The 15,918-nt window shown below is 46.6% G+C and overlaps 1 protein-coding gene across 1 annotated transcript in view; it reads left to right on the top strand.

Annotated features, from left to right (window-relative positions):
* Positions 1 to 15,918, top strand: part of LOC111975543 (zinc finger protein GLIS1-like) — a 130,071-nt gene that overhangs the window by 99,846 nt on the left and 14,307 nt on the right. Inside the window, 4 exon segments of the mRNA XM_024003876.2 lie at positions 4,045 to 4,210; positions 7,287 to 7,397; positions 10,895 to 11,072; positions 14,243 to 14,429. Coding sequence (XP_023859644.1) covers positions 4,045 to 4,210; positions 7,287 to 7,397; positions 10,895 to 11,072; positions 14,243 to 14,429 — 642 coding nt within the window.

Below are 15,918 nucleotides of genomic sequence, written 5' to 3'. Positions count from 1 at the left end.
TCAAGGCTTTCTATCAAAATGATGTCTGAGATGTCAGCGGCAGCTTTTTCCCCCCAACGCCACGCAATAAACGGGCGGTTTGTTTCGATCTTCTCCGGCATCTCAGTCAGGCTCTTTCTAATGAGCTCTTTTTTGTAGGTTAGCGGTACACTGCGGCCATTTAGGCGGCCAACTGTTTGGGCTTCTCTTTGCCAGTCAGAATTAATTTCCCATGAAGGCCTCAAGCTCGCTGTACCTTCACAGCCCAGCTCTCTGGGCCCATAAGCTGTCTGTTGTGATCGGCTGCCGGCCCCTCGGCCATGTCAGTACCCACCGTCACCCCAATGTTTACCGAGCTGCCCAAGCCGCCCTCTCAGAGTGAGACGGTGTCAAACGCTGCTCAGGCCCTGCTCGCCTGCTCCCTTCGTGTGGTTATTGAGCCCGTTTACCTTAGAACCAATCATTCAGAGGGGAAAGCCAAACATGTTTAAAGTAATTCATGTGATTAGCGTCTAAACTGCTTTCACAAATAATATCAAAGACGTGTTTAGAAGAAGCTGAAGCTGTCCTGTGTGGTTTCGACACCTCGGCTGGCTCCAGGCCTTCCCACCCATACCTTCTTCCTTGTCATCCTGTTTTACGTCTATGCTCATCCATTTTACGGAAAAATAAACAACCAAATTCCTTGTGACATTTTTTTCTTCTCCGTACAAAATAGCTTCAATAGCTCTCACACAGCAGCAAAGTTATACGCACGCTGTAGAACTTCAACCTATGCCCCAGTCGTGCTTTCGACTTTGCCGACACCTTCCCAGTAACCCACTACACTAACAGATGCCATTTTGACTGGCAGGTTAGCAACACCTGACCATGCACAGTAAATGCTCTATGAGCCGGTCAGTAAACCAATGTCCTGTGAATCATGTGCCCTTGCCCAGCGGTGGTAGTAGGCTCTCAACAGGCGGGGAAACTTCACCCTCCCTGCCTGCATCCCAAATGGCTCCCTATTCTAGGGCTCTGTGTGGGCTAAAGGGTGCCATTTGGGACACAYGCACCGTCTCACTGCCAGCCGACCTCGGGCACTTTAATATCCAGAGCAACATGATTAGCACGCTTTTTCTCCACGGACCTAGAACTCTCATTTAGCTTCAAATTTGTATTGCGTCAAAGAAAGAATGAAATACTGATTATTTCTCTTCTACATAAATACACACATTTGGCCCGTCAATAAGGTTTATATTTGTTTTCCCAAACTCAAATGTTCGGCCCTGTATTTCAAGAGTCGGCACGGTGTGTGTCTGTCAGGACTGGCATGCTAGTATACAGGGCTTCTTCTCTGAGATTGTATTGAAATTCCACCCCCCCCTCTCAGTCCTTTACATTTGATGACCCTGCCTCTAGAATAATACGACTCCAGTGTGTATTGTGTGGTCTGACACTWTTAGATGTTMCCCAAGCCCTCTGATCGAGGAGGCCTGAGTAGGCACATTTATCTGCCCTGTGTTGATGCAGCATGGTCGGTTTGATCCCATGACATTATTGTGCTGAAATCTACTGTACATTACATGCCGTATCATGTCTTCTGTTTGATATTTATCCTTGCCCTTTCTACAATCCAAACGACTGCCACTACGGCTGTGTGTGTGTGTGTGTTAACGGCTTTAAGGTGTCCACTTATCACAACAAAAACACGAGTCTCTATGGGGTTGCTAAGTACGGAGCTGTTGTGCTGATGAGTAAGCTATGTGAGTGTGGTGAGACAAAGGAATCTTCTGGTCTCTTTTTTTATGTTTGAATAGCACATTTAGACAGGCACGGACAAACATACACACACACACGCACACAAAACCTCGGTCATCTGACCCAGCTCTCCCATGACAGGGTTAGGTTTCGTCCATATTAAATGGAGGGGGCTGTGAATAGAGGGCGCTTCCTGCCTGTGCTGTGAGTGAATGAAGGAGGCCATGTCTGAGCATTGAGCTCAGATCAGGACTGAAGGGCCATTAGAAGAATGGTGTGTCTCTCTCCTTGGGCGTAACCCGACACTCCCCAGCCCAGTGCGCACACACACACACACACACACACACACACACACAAACACACACACACACACACACACACACACACACACACACACACACACACACACACACGCAGAGGCTTCACTAAAGGTCAGGGGACAATAGAGAGCAGTTCCTCCATGTCAGGTTTCACTGCTGCCCAGGCCACAGAGTGAGACGACCATACTAGTCTCCTCCCTACGTGTGTGTGTGTGCGTCTGTGTGTGTGCGTTTGCTCGCACGCATGTGTGTGTGTCCACGCCCCTGATCGATGCATAATAGCCAGGGAGGTGGAGCCGGCAGAGCCCTCAGATAGGGTAACAGGAAAGTAATTGTAACGGAAAGGGCCTTGATGCGATGCTCCTCAGTGACCCCAAAGGCTCTKATTGTTGTGGACCATGATAGCAACCATGACTGGTATTGATGTCAGGCTAACCGTAGCCACTGCCGCGAGTCCCCGTGAATGGTTAAGGCAGATTAATGAAGCGGGATATAAGTTACATTGAGGTGTACTGTACTCTACATGTACAGTGGTGCTCCATACACTTAATGGCTGTATACAGTAGCGTGCATAGAGGAGGAGGAGGATGGCCACTGTCTCACCCAATCAGCCGTGTTTGTGTTGGTGAGCGGGGGGAGGATATGCGAGCAGACTCATGAATAATGGGTGTGCTAGCAAATCTGTGGTGTCCATTGGCTGAGTGGATAGGATCAAATGGGCTGAGTGGCCAGTCAGGATCAGATGTAATGGGCTTGTTTACACTCACTGCCACTTATCTAGTTCATCTACCCTCATCTACTATGCTCTGCATGTCACCCATTAACTGTCACTGTACAGTATAGGTTTACTTTCGTTTCTCCTGCAACCCACTACCTGTCTCTTGGTAGTATGGGCTTACTATCGTCTCCCTGCACTGTAGCCTCACCAGTAGCTACATAGCAAGTTGTAGTAATACTAATACTGTAGGCATGTGTATACAGATGTGGGATCTAAATTTGATCACCCTGTTGCAGAAGAACTTTCCTGCAATGCAGGAAATGTAAAACTTGTAGTGTATTTCAGGTTTGAAAAGGCTTCTGAAGTTTGTCATTTCAATTTAGAAATTTCAGACTTGGTTTTCCCATAAGAAAGATGTAAATGAATTGTAAATGTATATTAAAATGTATATTAATTATAATCCACATAATAATTCATATTTCCACTCTCTGCAGGATTATTTTCCTGCTGTAGCAAACTGGCTCAAAGTAAGATCCTACATCTGTAAAATACAGATGTGAGGTGTTCCTGGCTCATATGACAATGACTGAGTCCCAAATGGCACCCTATTCCCTAAATAATGCACTCCTTTTGACCAGAACCCTACGGGCCCTGGTCAAAAGTTGTGTACTAAACAGGGAAAAAGGTGCCATTTGGGATTAAATCAATGTAATTTGGTTACTAATAGCTTTTTACAGTGGTCTGTGGAAACACAAGTTCCCAGCCCATGTGAAAATTGAAGCGGTACAGTATCTGTTAGTTTCCATGGCCTGGTGTCATTGCAAGGAAGGGACCCAGCTATGTGACTGATAGAAGGAGTGGGGGAATGAGTGGGAGCATGCGCTGCTCTGAGTCACAGAGGTACATGGACACAGTGGCTTCATTGTACCACTGTTTACTGTACAGCCTTCCTCTCTTATTGATCTCTCTCTCTCTCTCTCTCTCTCTCTCTCTCTCTCTCTCTCTCTCTCTCTCTCTCTCTCTCTCTCCTCTCTCTCTCTCTCTCTCTCTCTCTCTCTCTCTCTCTCTCTCTCTCTCTCTCTCTCTCTCTCTCTCTCTCTCTCTCTCTCTCTCTCTCTCTCTCTCTCTCTCTCTCTCTCTCTCTCTCTCTCTCTCTCTCTCTCTCTCTCTCTCTCTCTCTCTCTCTCTCTCTCCTCTCTCTCTCTCTCTCTTCTCTCTCCCGTGGTGTGTTCTGTTTTCGTGTGTGTGTGTGTGGTGTGTGTGGTGGTTTCTATCCTCCTCCTGCAGTTTTGAGGGCTGCAACCAATAGGCCTTTTCCCGCCTGGAGAACCTAAAGATCCACCTACGGAGCCACACGGGGGAGAAGCCCTACCTGTGCCAGCACCCCGGCTGCCAGAAAGCTTTCAGCAACTCCAGCGACCGGGCCAAGCACCAGCGCACTCACCTGGACACGGTCAGAACACATGGAGACAGCCTCCACTCTGGTTCTACTACCCACAATTCCTACCTCCTGTTTCCTTTCTGCTGTAGATCATGGATCAAGGCTGTTATAAGGGGTTTGAATCAGGGTTCACCAAACTTCCAACCCTGGTTACGGTGTATGTGTATGGGGGATTTTGATTTAACAAGTGTTTGTTTAGATTTCCCTTCTTTTCACCTTCCTTTCCAAGGCTGCCATTCACTAAACGTAAAGGAAAATGGAATTGTACACATGAAAGAGTCAGTGCCCATTTCCAAACCTCAATGCCCATTTCCATCCCTTGACAGTGTCACAGTTCAATAAGCGAACCATCAGTCAGGGAGTAACACGCCGTTCTCACTCGCCCCACACTCCCTCCATCAGCCAGAGGCTGTGCCGGTGCCACGGCAGGCTACAGATCATTGAAATATCACTTCCATTAGTCCGATTCGAGTCACAGTATGTGAAATAAGCAGCGGTTAGGTTAGCGTGGAGCATTCGGCTCAGACAGGGCTTTGCCTTGTCTCTCTCTGCTAAAGGGGGGTAACCAATGACTGTATATAGAGGAAGGGAAAGCCTGAGTCAGCCACTACTCATTCCTGCTGTCTCCGTTACTCCTCCAACGTCCTACTTTATCACAGTCCACAGGCCTCAACCAGCCTCAGCCCCCCAGCCTCACTACCGTACTGCCACAGCCAATTCCACCACCAGCCCAAGACGCTGATGGCCGCACATTAGCGCCCCACCGAGAGTCTAATTCCGCCGCCCGCCACCCTGCCAAACACACTTTGGGGAAAAATCATTTTCAACTATGATATTTATACTAGAAAGAAGTTGTGTGTGTTTTTTTTTTCTCCCTCGCCGGCTCTTTTCTCCACTCATTGGGTCTGTGTCGGGGTGGCGTTGCGTAGGAATAACAAACAGGGCAGAGATGAGTGGTGCTGAGAGCGGCTTGGAATAACAATGTGTTATTTACAGAAATGAGCGAGGTACAAACGGAGAACTAATAAAGAGGCGTATCACCTTTCACTTTAATGGCCAACTTATATTCCACTGTATATAGAGAGAAAATACATACACTATACAAAAGTATGTGGACACCCCTTTTCAAATGAGTGGATTCGGCTATTTCAGCCACACCCGTTGCTGACAGGTATATAAAAATCGAGCACTCAGCCATGCAATCTCCATAGACAAATATTGGCAGTGGAATGGCCTTACTGAAGAGCTCAGGGACTTTCAACGTGGCACCGTCATAGGATGCCACCTTTCCAACAAATCAGTTCGTCAAATTTCTGCCCTGCTAGAGCTGCCCCGGGGTAACTGTAAGTGCTGTTATTGTGWAYTGGAAACATCTAGGAGCAACAACGGCTCAGCTGCGAAGTGGTAGGCCACACAAGCTCACAGAACTGAACCGCTGAGTGCTGAAGCGCGTAGCGAGTAAAAATCGTCTGTCCTCGGTTGCAACACTCACTACCGAGTTCCAAACTGCCTCTGGAAGCAATTTCAACACAATAACTGTTTGTCAGGAGCTTCATGGAATGGGTTTCCATGGCCGAGCAGCCGCACACAAGCCTAAGATCACCATGCACAATGCCATGCGTTGGCTGGAGTGGGTAAAGGTTGCCGCTATTGGACTCTGGAGCAGTGGAAATGTGTTCTCTGAAGTGATGAATCACGCTCTACCATCTGGCAGTCTGACGGATGAATCTCGGTTTGGCGTATGCCCGGAGAATGCTACCTGCCCAAATGCATAGTGCCAACTGTAAAGTTTGGTGGAGGAGAAATTGTCTGGGGCTGTTTTTTATAGTTCGGGCTAGGCCCCTTAGTTCCAGTGGAGGYAAATCTTAACGCTACAGCATACAATGACATTCTAGACGATTCTGTGCATCCAACTTTGTGACACGAGTTTGGGGAAGGCCCTTTCCTGTTTCAGCATGACAATGCCCCCGTCCACAAAGCGAGGTCCATACAGAAATGGTTTGTTGAGATCGGTGTGGAAGAACTTGACTGGCCTACCCAGAGCCCTGACCTCAACCCCATTGAACACCTTTGTGATGAATTGGAACAACGACTGCGAGCCAGGCCTAATCCCCCAACATCAGTGCCCGAACTCATTAATGCTCTTGTGGCTGAATGGAAGCAAGTCCCCGCAGCAATGTTGTAGTGAAAAGCCTTCCCAGAAGAGTGGAGGCTGTTATACCAGCAAAGGGGGGACCAACTCCATATTAATACCCATGATTTTGGAATGCGATGTTTGATGAGCACGTGTCCACATGCTTTTGGTCAGGTAAACACAAGGGGAAAATATCTCCATCATCAGGCTGCATGCTGTGTTTTCTTCAGTAATATTGTGTGACGATGAGGAAAGTTAATGACAGGGAGTGCAGTCGTTTTTACACCACTGGTGTAGTGATCCAATCAAATGTTATTGGTCGCATACACATATTTAGCAGATGTTATTGCGGGTGTAGCGAAGTGCTTGTTGCTTTTGGTGATCATGTTTAGTGCCCCCTCACATCTTTTGGCGCAGTTTGCACTATAACTTCACGAGAATATATCTTTATAGACCTTATAGCAAATGTGATCTTTACGCCGTCAATCTTCTACGGAGCACCAAAGTGCTACTTTAAATGTGATTTCTTGTAGTGCTTTAAAAGAAATGTTGTCAAATTGAATATTTTCATTCAATTTATGTTTCATATTTTCTCTTCAATCTCTTTCTCATTCCTTCTCTCTTGCCCTCAATTTCTTCAATTGCTCTSTGTATTCTCAGCTGAAAGGTAGGAGGCTATCTTTGCCTTCTTATTTCATCGCATTTCATTACTCTTCTGTGTGTGTTTTTTTTTTTTGTGTGCATTTTTGTTCTTGATTTTTGCTCTTCTTCTTCTTTGTAACTTAGTGCCTACTGCATGCTCCTGAGTTCACATGTGGTTTTGTACGAATCCATTTCYAAATGTTAGGTTGCTTTGACTTGGGGTTGCTTCACTGCACTGTCATTACGCAATAACTAGTCGCTTGCAATCCGACACTTGTCCTACACTATTCATATGTTCATCATGCTCTATAGAAACCGTACGCATGTCAGATCCCTGGATGCACCAAGCGCTACACCGACCCCAGCTCCCTACGCAAACATGTCAAGATCCACTCGGCCAAAGAGCAACAGGTGCGTAGAAAGGTAAGACACTCAAGAGAGAGTGAGAGAATTTACTGACGACCCCCCCCCCCCCAAAAAAAAAGCTGTCACTTTAAATCAGAGGATAGGCTCATTGTCATGGCCAGAATTCATTGAAGGAGCCATCCTCCCTTCTCCAGCCTCCACTTTCTCACACTGTACATCTCACACTGACCAGTTAACTCAAATCAAATCAAATTGTATTAGTCACATTTGCCGAATACAACAGGTGTAGACCGTACAGTGAAATGCTTACTTACGAGCCCCTAACCAACAATGCAGTTTAAAAAATAAGAATAAGAATAATACATAAAAGGAACAAGTAATTAAAGAGCAGCAGTAAAATAACAATAGCGAGGCTATATACAGGGGGTACCGGTACAGAGCCAATGTACGGGGGCACCAGTTAGTCGAGGTAATTTAGGTAATATGTACATGTAGGTAGAGTTATTTAAGTGACTATGCATAGATAATAATAGAGAGTAGCAGCGGCGTAAAAGAGGGGGTGGGGTGGGGGGGTGGGAAATGCAAATAGCCTGGGTAGCCATTTGATTAGATGTTCAGGAGTCTTATGGCTTGGGGGTAGAAGCTGTTTAGAAGCCTCTTGGTCCTAGACTTGGCACTCCGTTACCGCTTGCCGTGCGGTAGCAGAGAGAACAGTCTATGACTAGGGTGGCTGGAGTCTTTGACAATTTTTTGACACCGCCTGGTATAGAGGTTCTGGATGACAGGAAGCTTGGCCCGGTGTTGTACTGGGCCGTACGCACTACCCTTGCGGTCAGAGGCAGAGCAGTTGCCATACCAGGCAGTGATGTAACCAGTCAGGATGCTCTCGATGGTGCAGCTGTAGAACCTTTTGCGGTTCTTAGGACCCATGCCAAATATTTTATCTCCTGAGGGGGAATAGGTTTTGTCGTGCCCTCTTCAKGACTGTCTTGGTGTGCTTGGACCATGTTAGTTTGTTGGTGATGTGGACACCAAGGAACTTTAAGCTCTCAACCTGCTCCACTACAGCCCTGTCGATGAGAATGGGGGCATGCTCGGTCCTCCATTTCCTGTGGTCCACAATCCTCTTCACCCCAGCGGGAGGACCCTCGATATTAGCGCTAGTCCTTGGTTCTCGTTTCCAGGTAAGTAGTGCGTAGCACATCGATGACTTGTTGATGACTTAAAAGCCGGGAAAAAGGGTCCACTCCGCCATGCGGATCAACCAAATGTTAAATGGCTGACATTCAAAAGAGACGAGCCCAGTTTCGCCGGTGCTCTTCAAGTCAAAGTGAAGAAATTCAATGACGACTGAGAGCATGTTAGGACTCTTGTCGGTCTTGTCAGGCCACATGCGTCGCAAATGTCCCCAGTAGGTGTAATCATCTCCGCTCTAGTGCTTACTCTTCCTCGCGGCTCCACACAGTTGGTTTAATTTAGCAGAGCCTTTGAAAACCATTTCCCTGGTTGGACCACATCAGGTTGGACCACATTTCGTCATGTTCGTGGTCAACAGCACACTCTTCTGCTGATCGGGCTCGGTAAATATGGGGAGAATGGAGAGACAGAATGGTCTCATTGTGTCTAAAGGGCTTGAGCGGTGGTGGCCGGGCCTGGATAATGTGTTCCTTTGCTTACCATTGCTGTTAAACAGAAACATGTGAGGCTTGCACCATTGTTAATAAGCTGTAGCTCGAGCCGTATACCCCCAGTGGCCAGATGTTGTGGACACACGTCAAAGAAACCCGCTCACTCTATCTCGGAACAGAAAAAAAAGACAATCCAAATCTGTTATAGCGTCATGTTGCGAAAGGCAGAGGCCCAATTAGACTTGATGAATTGTTGCAAGGKGCTCGTAAGGAACGGTTGCCAATCACCACATGTGTTCGGTCACTTACTGACGTTGTCCGGGTGTCAACTTACAATGTGAGGATTGTCGAACCGGTCTGTGATACGTAGAGACAGCGTTCCATCTGGAATCTTGATTCAAGGGCTCAGATATAAAAGGAAAAGCCTCATGCCAACTCAAATATCCATCCAGACTGGCTATTAAATCCATCCTGAATGAATTCCGTTGAATTAGTTCTGATGGCAGTCCTGGCATACTAATCTGTTGGGATATCTGTGAGCGAGGCAGTGCACGCTTCGAACCGCGTATCTATCCTCTTGGCTCGCTCKGTTGGCTTGTCCAACCTGTAAACGAGAGAATGGACGAACAGAATGATAGCTAGATGGACTAGTTTTCCTGATCCCTCTCTTTCTCCTGGTCCTAATAAGTGGGCTGCCTGTGGTCGGGAAGCGGGCGTCGAAGCCTGTCATTTCCTCTCAGTCTCTGTGGTTGAAATGCCACCGCTAACGAACTGATTCCCTGCTTTATTAAAGACTTTTGTGCTTGTGGGCCAGTTTACACAAATGTCCTTTTATTCTTACCATAGCCCTGATGTTTCTTATGTCGGCGTCGCTGTCCGCGTAGAGTGGTTGACATTACACTACAGCCTTTTTAACAGATGCTCGAATACAGAGAGAGAGAGACTGACGTTCAGTGTGGCTTATATGTGGAGCAATCTATAGATAAATATAGCCTCGTTTGGGATCAAATCCACAACCTTACATGGTTAGCGCTGCGCTCTAATCAACTGAGCAAACCAGCCCACGAGACTAGAGAACGACGAGATTCTCATTAGAGCCATAGAGGGATCACACCTATCCCGTCAGTCCAGCAACTTTCCAGCCACACCATAGAATCATGTTGGATTAAAAAAAATCCCTTCCTTTACCTTCAGTTTAAAACCAGGCATTCGGTGTGATCAACCATGTCCTGACGTCACCACCCCGCTGGGCACACTCGGGTTGGATCAACATGGTTTCCACGTCATTTCGATGACGTTGAGCCAACGTGGAATAGACGTTGAATTGACGTCTGTGCCCAGTGGGACAGGTAGGTACTCCTGCAGATGAAAGGGAAGAAAGACATGGTTGTTAGGATTCCTGCAATGCACTGCCTTGGCCTGTACCATACCCTACGATAACATTTTACTACAGTGCAAGCCACTGCACTGATGTATAGAAGAGAGTAAACCATTTCACTGATCTGTAAGACACTGATCTGTAAGACTATCATTCCAACTGATGTAGATTCCCTTGAAACCACTGCTAGCTTAATATACCCAGGGTTGGAATTTAAAACGTGGATTTAGATTGGTAACTAAATCCACTGGGAGTGCAGGAATTCAGCTCAAAAACACGTTTTTCATGTCATAGTAATGTTTTCACTTTGGGACCAGTGTTCGCAAATACGCTGCCCCAATTCCACCCCGGCATGGAATGCGTGATAGACTGCAGTTTCATGTGTGTTTGCGCACCCAGATACAATTTGCAGAAAGACAGGTTATCGCTGTTCATGTCATGGCTTTGTGTTGGTATGAAAGATGTCCAACCAAACTCTGAAATTCATGCTTCCTAATCACCTGTATGTATTGTCCAACAACCCCTCCCCTTCTCTGCTTGATTGACAGCTGAGGCCCTGCCCCCACCTGGAGCAGGACATCCTGAGTGAGTGTCTGTCTGTGCACCACCTGCAGGGCTCTGCCCCCTCTCAGCACCAGCACCTGCACTGCCCCACCCCCTCGCAGCAGCATTTGTTCAACGGGAAGGATGGCCGCTCCCCGGGACTGGGCCAGGACATCTTCACAGGTGCACGGAGGTCACTCTACCCCCCCTAACCCCTTACCCTTAACCGCTAACCAATAACCCCAGAACCCTAATTCTCCAGGTAAAAGGTGCCTGTAGGATCTAAGACCAGCTCAGCTTTCAGATCTAGGATCATCTTTCCAAAAAATTCTAATGCAAAACTGACCTTAGCTCAGCTTCTAGGCCAGGACAACTTCATCCTACTCCAACCCTTAACCCCCAATTCACCAACCGACACACTGACCTATCTTTAATATTACAGTAAACGTTGACATTTTGACATGATAGATGATAGACTGGCAGACACTGTCTCAGGGCTGATTTGCAGCTTTGAGGACAATTGTCCTGAGTGCCTTCAGCTCAATCTCATGCTGAATGTGACACCTGATGCGTTAATTAGAACTGATTCGGTTTGGAGAAACAAGTCCTTCGTGTTTTACGAGAAACTTTCGCCTCCCTTCCCGCTGGTTGAGACCGCTGGTTGAAACCGCTGGTTGAGACCGCTGGTTGAGACCGCTGGTTGAGACCGCTGGTTGAAACCGCTGGTTGAGACCGCTGGTTGAGACCGCTAGTTGAGAGTTATTTAGGACTTGGTGGAAATCAAACTGAGATGTCATAATAAGGAACATCTGCAAATGGCTAACATTTGTGATTTGCAATTAATGCTGAATATGAACATCTTCCGATTCACATTCTTTTTGATTCAACTTGGAAGTCTCTCTATTGAGATCCCATAGACTATACTACAGTCAAATGGCTTGCGAAAGAGAGGTTGATGAGCAGGATCAAATACAGGGTTACGATGGAGGAGAGGAGAGATGCCCTGCAGTGTCCACAGTTTATGGACACATCTGTCGTTGTTTGCTCAGTTTGTCCAATCCAAACTCCCCATCTCTCTCTGTTATTGTAATGGGACTATGAGAGCTCCAGTTGTCTTTGATTATTGAATTGATGCTTGAAATACTGGCATCTTTCCTTCTCCTCTCCCTCTGTTTTGAGTGGATGTGTTGCTAGCTCCAATTGTGACAAAATGTGCAAATGGTTTCTAGCCCGCAGGAGCTGTTGTGTTGCTGTGGCCGCATTGGTTGATTAGGAGGCGTTCGAGGACGACGGGTTTGTTAGGGTTTATGCCAGGCGAAATGAAATGGGATTCATCGTTGCATGTGTTGAGCTTTGTTCTCTAGCCAACAGAGGGAGGAGAGTCGGCAGGATGGGCAGAGTAGGGAGGCTCTTCAACGTTGACACTTCTATAGCTGACAATGAGTAGCACTTCTCGTTGCTGTGAATCTTATGTTTCCTGTTGGTTGGTTTTTGGTATCTGTAGGTTTTAGTTTCTAAGGCTAAAGAGATGTTCAGTAGGCTCGATCTTACTCAGGAAAATATCTTTGTTCCTTTTAGGACCTCAGTTAGTGTGTTTCTAAATTAAATTCAACTGCTAGAGCACATTACTGTCGATGACCATAGGTCCATCTCAGTATGACAGGCTACAAGTCTAGTAGGCTATGAAAGTAGGCTATGCTGCCTACTAATGCCACCACAAACATCACCCTAACCCCTCATAACCCTACAGAACCCCCTCCTAACTCACAAAGAACCTTCACAAAACTTACAGAGGAAACTCTCAGAACTGTCAGCTACTTGTCAGGACCGTCACAACCAAATGTTCTCAGGCCCATCACATAACCCTCTCAGAACCCACATAAAAAGAAAACATTTAGAATCGACACAGAACACTCTTACAATCATCCCCAAACGCGCAGGGAAACCCTGCACCGCCGAGGCTTGCGATGAAATTGAAGCAATCACAGSGATTATTTGTAGAATGTTTGCTGGTCTGGTAGCAGATGTTGGGGCTAAAGGGGAAACCATTTAAGGTCTGTGATTGATGATTTGGTGGTAATGAATCAAGCTTGTAACCATTTCAGAGAGCTGTCAGATAGGCCCTGCTTCCACTTGAGCACAGCTGGGGGAACAGTACTGCAGAAACCAGGAGCGCTCCTCTCGTCTCGTCTCTTCTCCGCACCGCCTCATTGCCCTGGACAGTCAACGARGCTACGCTGTCCCCCAGGACACTGGGAAAGACATCACAGACAGGACAGAGTGAGGAGAGACGAGAGAACAGATTTACAGTACAGGAGAAGGAGTGAGAAGCAGAGGGGCCTGCTGACTTCACTGCCTTGACCCTCTTAGGCAATCGGAGAGCCCCTGGACAGAGATGAGCTCTTTCAACTGGAGCTCTCAGAAGAGCACTCAGCTGTCATTGTGATTTGTCATGAGCCTGAATCACCATCCAACTGAAGTACAGATATGGAATCTTAATTTGATCACCCTGTTGCAGGATAACTTTTAAAAAAAATGTGTTTTGACGTTTAAAAAGGCTTCTGAAGTTTGTCATTTCACCTTTGAAATTTCAGACTTGACTTTCCCTTATGAAAATAGACTGTATAAACCGCTGCAAAAAATGTGCATTAATTATAATCCACATAATAATTCACATTTCCTGTTGCTGCAAGATTATTTTCCTGCTGTAGGAGACTGGCTGAAATTAAGATCATAGATCTGTAGACTGACTCTTTTCTGATGCTCAGACAGGAAGGTCAGATGCATTTAAACTGCTACAAATACTTAGGGACTGGCACAGGGGCACACACACGTACGCTCGCACACACACACACACACACACACACACACACACACACACACACACACACACACACACACACACACACACACACACACACACACACACACACACACACACACACACACACACACACACACACACACACACACACACACACACACACACACACACAGAGAGAGAGCCACAGTGCCAGTTCTCTCAATTCCACTCATGTTCAAAATTCCTATAAAGTCTTCTCACCAGAAATCGCAATACTATTGAACGGAATAAATAGTATTGTAACCAGAGCAAAACATTTTAAGGACAACCGAGGACAACCCCTGTGGCAGCACAAACAATGTACTGTAAATCACAAACAGCACAAAACAACAGAACATTTTATTTTCCAAAGCTCTCACTGATTGGATGATCAGTTATGAAAACAAAAGCTCGTTGCCATGAAAACATTTTTAATTTGGTCAAAGGGAACATGACCGAGTGAGGGACTCAAGTTGGCACGTTTAGTGAATTAACTTTGTTTGTCTTTCAGGCCTGTACACTGGCTCCAGCACTCCCCATCACGGTGTCTCAGTGGAGCTCCTCTCCCCAGGACCAGCCCCCGCCCCTGGCTCAGCCTGCGCCCCTGACCTGCCCCCCAGGCAGCCCCGTCTGGACCGGGACCTGAGCAGCCCGCATCATCTGTCCACTCTGTCCACCATGGAGAGCACACGTGACGGGTGAGTCCCCTATAACATACTACTGTGAAATCATATATGGACATCATGCACACATGGAATTGTGGTCACAGGTCACATACCGCAGGAGGTTGGTGGCACCTTAATTGGGGAGAACGGGCTCGTGATAATGACTGGAGCGGAATTTGTGGAATGGTATCAAATACATCAAACACATGGTTTCCAGGTGTTTGATGCCATTCCATTTGCTTCATTCCCGCCATTATTATAAGCCGTTCTCCCCTCAGCAGCCTCCTGTCACATACCTATGGTAATACTGATTTTCTTAACGCACACACGCACACATACACCTAAACACAGACAGACACTCACGCACGCATGTGCACGCACACACTTTTCTTTCTCTCTCCCTCTCTCCCTCTCTCCCTCTCTCTCTCTCTCTCTCTCTCTCTCTCTCTCTCTCTCTCTCACACACACACACATGTGTACACATCATTATAGCATACTGTACACTTCATCAATATTATCACGCTGCTCCCAGCGCAGTGTGAGGACACTTGCGAAATAGAAACCCTGTTATGTGTCATCCAAAATCAATTCCCATTTTAGTGCAAAAACTATATTAGGGCCCACCGTCAAATGCATCCTATCACTTTAGCTGTCGTAATCAAGATCAAAACCCAATCTGAGTCTCAAATGGCACCCTATTCCCTATGTAGTGCACAACTTTTGACCAGGGCCCATAGGGAGCCCCATAGGGCTCTAGTCAAAAGTAGTGCACTTAGGGTAGTGCATTTGGGACGTAGCTTAACCATGACCCTTCAGATACAGCACTCACGGGAAAGGCCATGGTGAGGTCAGAATGATGCGGCCAATAAGATCCGCTCTGTTTCTGGCATTGTGTCCAATGGTCCACAGGTCGATTCGAGTCCCAGCTGGGGGTTACAGAGTACTCCCGATGACCTCACGGTTTGGCCCAGGATTTAACAAAGGTTTTAAAGATGAAACTGTCTAAGCAGTGTGATGATGACTCCTCTTGTGTGTTTGTGTAGCGCATTAACAGCACTTAACCTTCAGATCTTTAAACATACTCCATGTTGGTTTAGCTCTGTCCGTGTAAACTGTTGTCACTTTTATTTGACATGTACTGTTCGCGCCGAAGTGTGTCAGCTAGTTCATTCTGAACAAGTGTTGATTGTATTTAGTAGAATCTCACAAGATTCTCTTTTTCGAAATACATGTTGGCTAGAATTACAATATAGTGATATAATACTAGTACAATACCTACAGTATTTTATTTTGTGGCATTGGAGTATGATAAGTGCAGTACTAACTAGGCTCCTCAATGTTTAGCAAATAGTGATGCTAACAGAGCGCTAGCTACCGTCTGTTCCATTGAAGAGGCACTGAGTCCTGCTGCAGATTATCAAACACATTTCCCACTCTGGCTGCTCTCTCTCTCTAGGTTAACTTCAGTTCCTCGGAGAGAGATCAGGTCCAACTTTTATTTTCTCTCTCTTTCTCTCTCTCT

The sequence above is a fragment of the Salvelinus sp. IW2-2015 genome, linkage group LG16, assembly GCF_002910315.2.
Source record: "Salvelinus sp. IW2-2015 linkage group LG16, ASM291031v2, whole genome shotgun sequence".
Classification (NCBI taxonomy): domain Eukaryota; kingdom Metazoa; phylum Chordata; class Actinopteri; order Salmoniformes; family Salmonidae; genus Salvelinus; species Salvelinus sp. IW2-2015.
The sequence above is the reverse complement of the archived record's forward strand: the minus strand, read 5'-3'. Positions and strand labels throughout refer to the sequence as shown.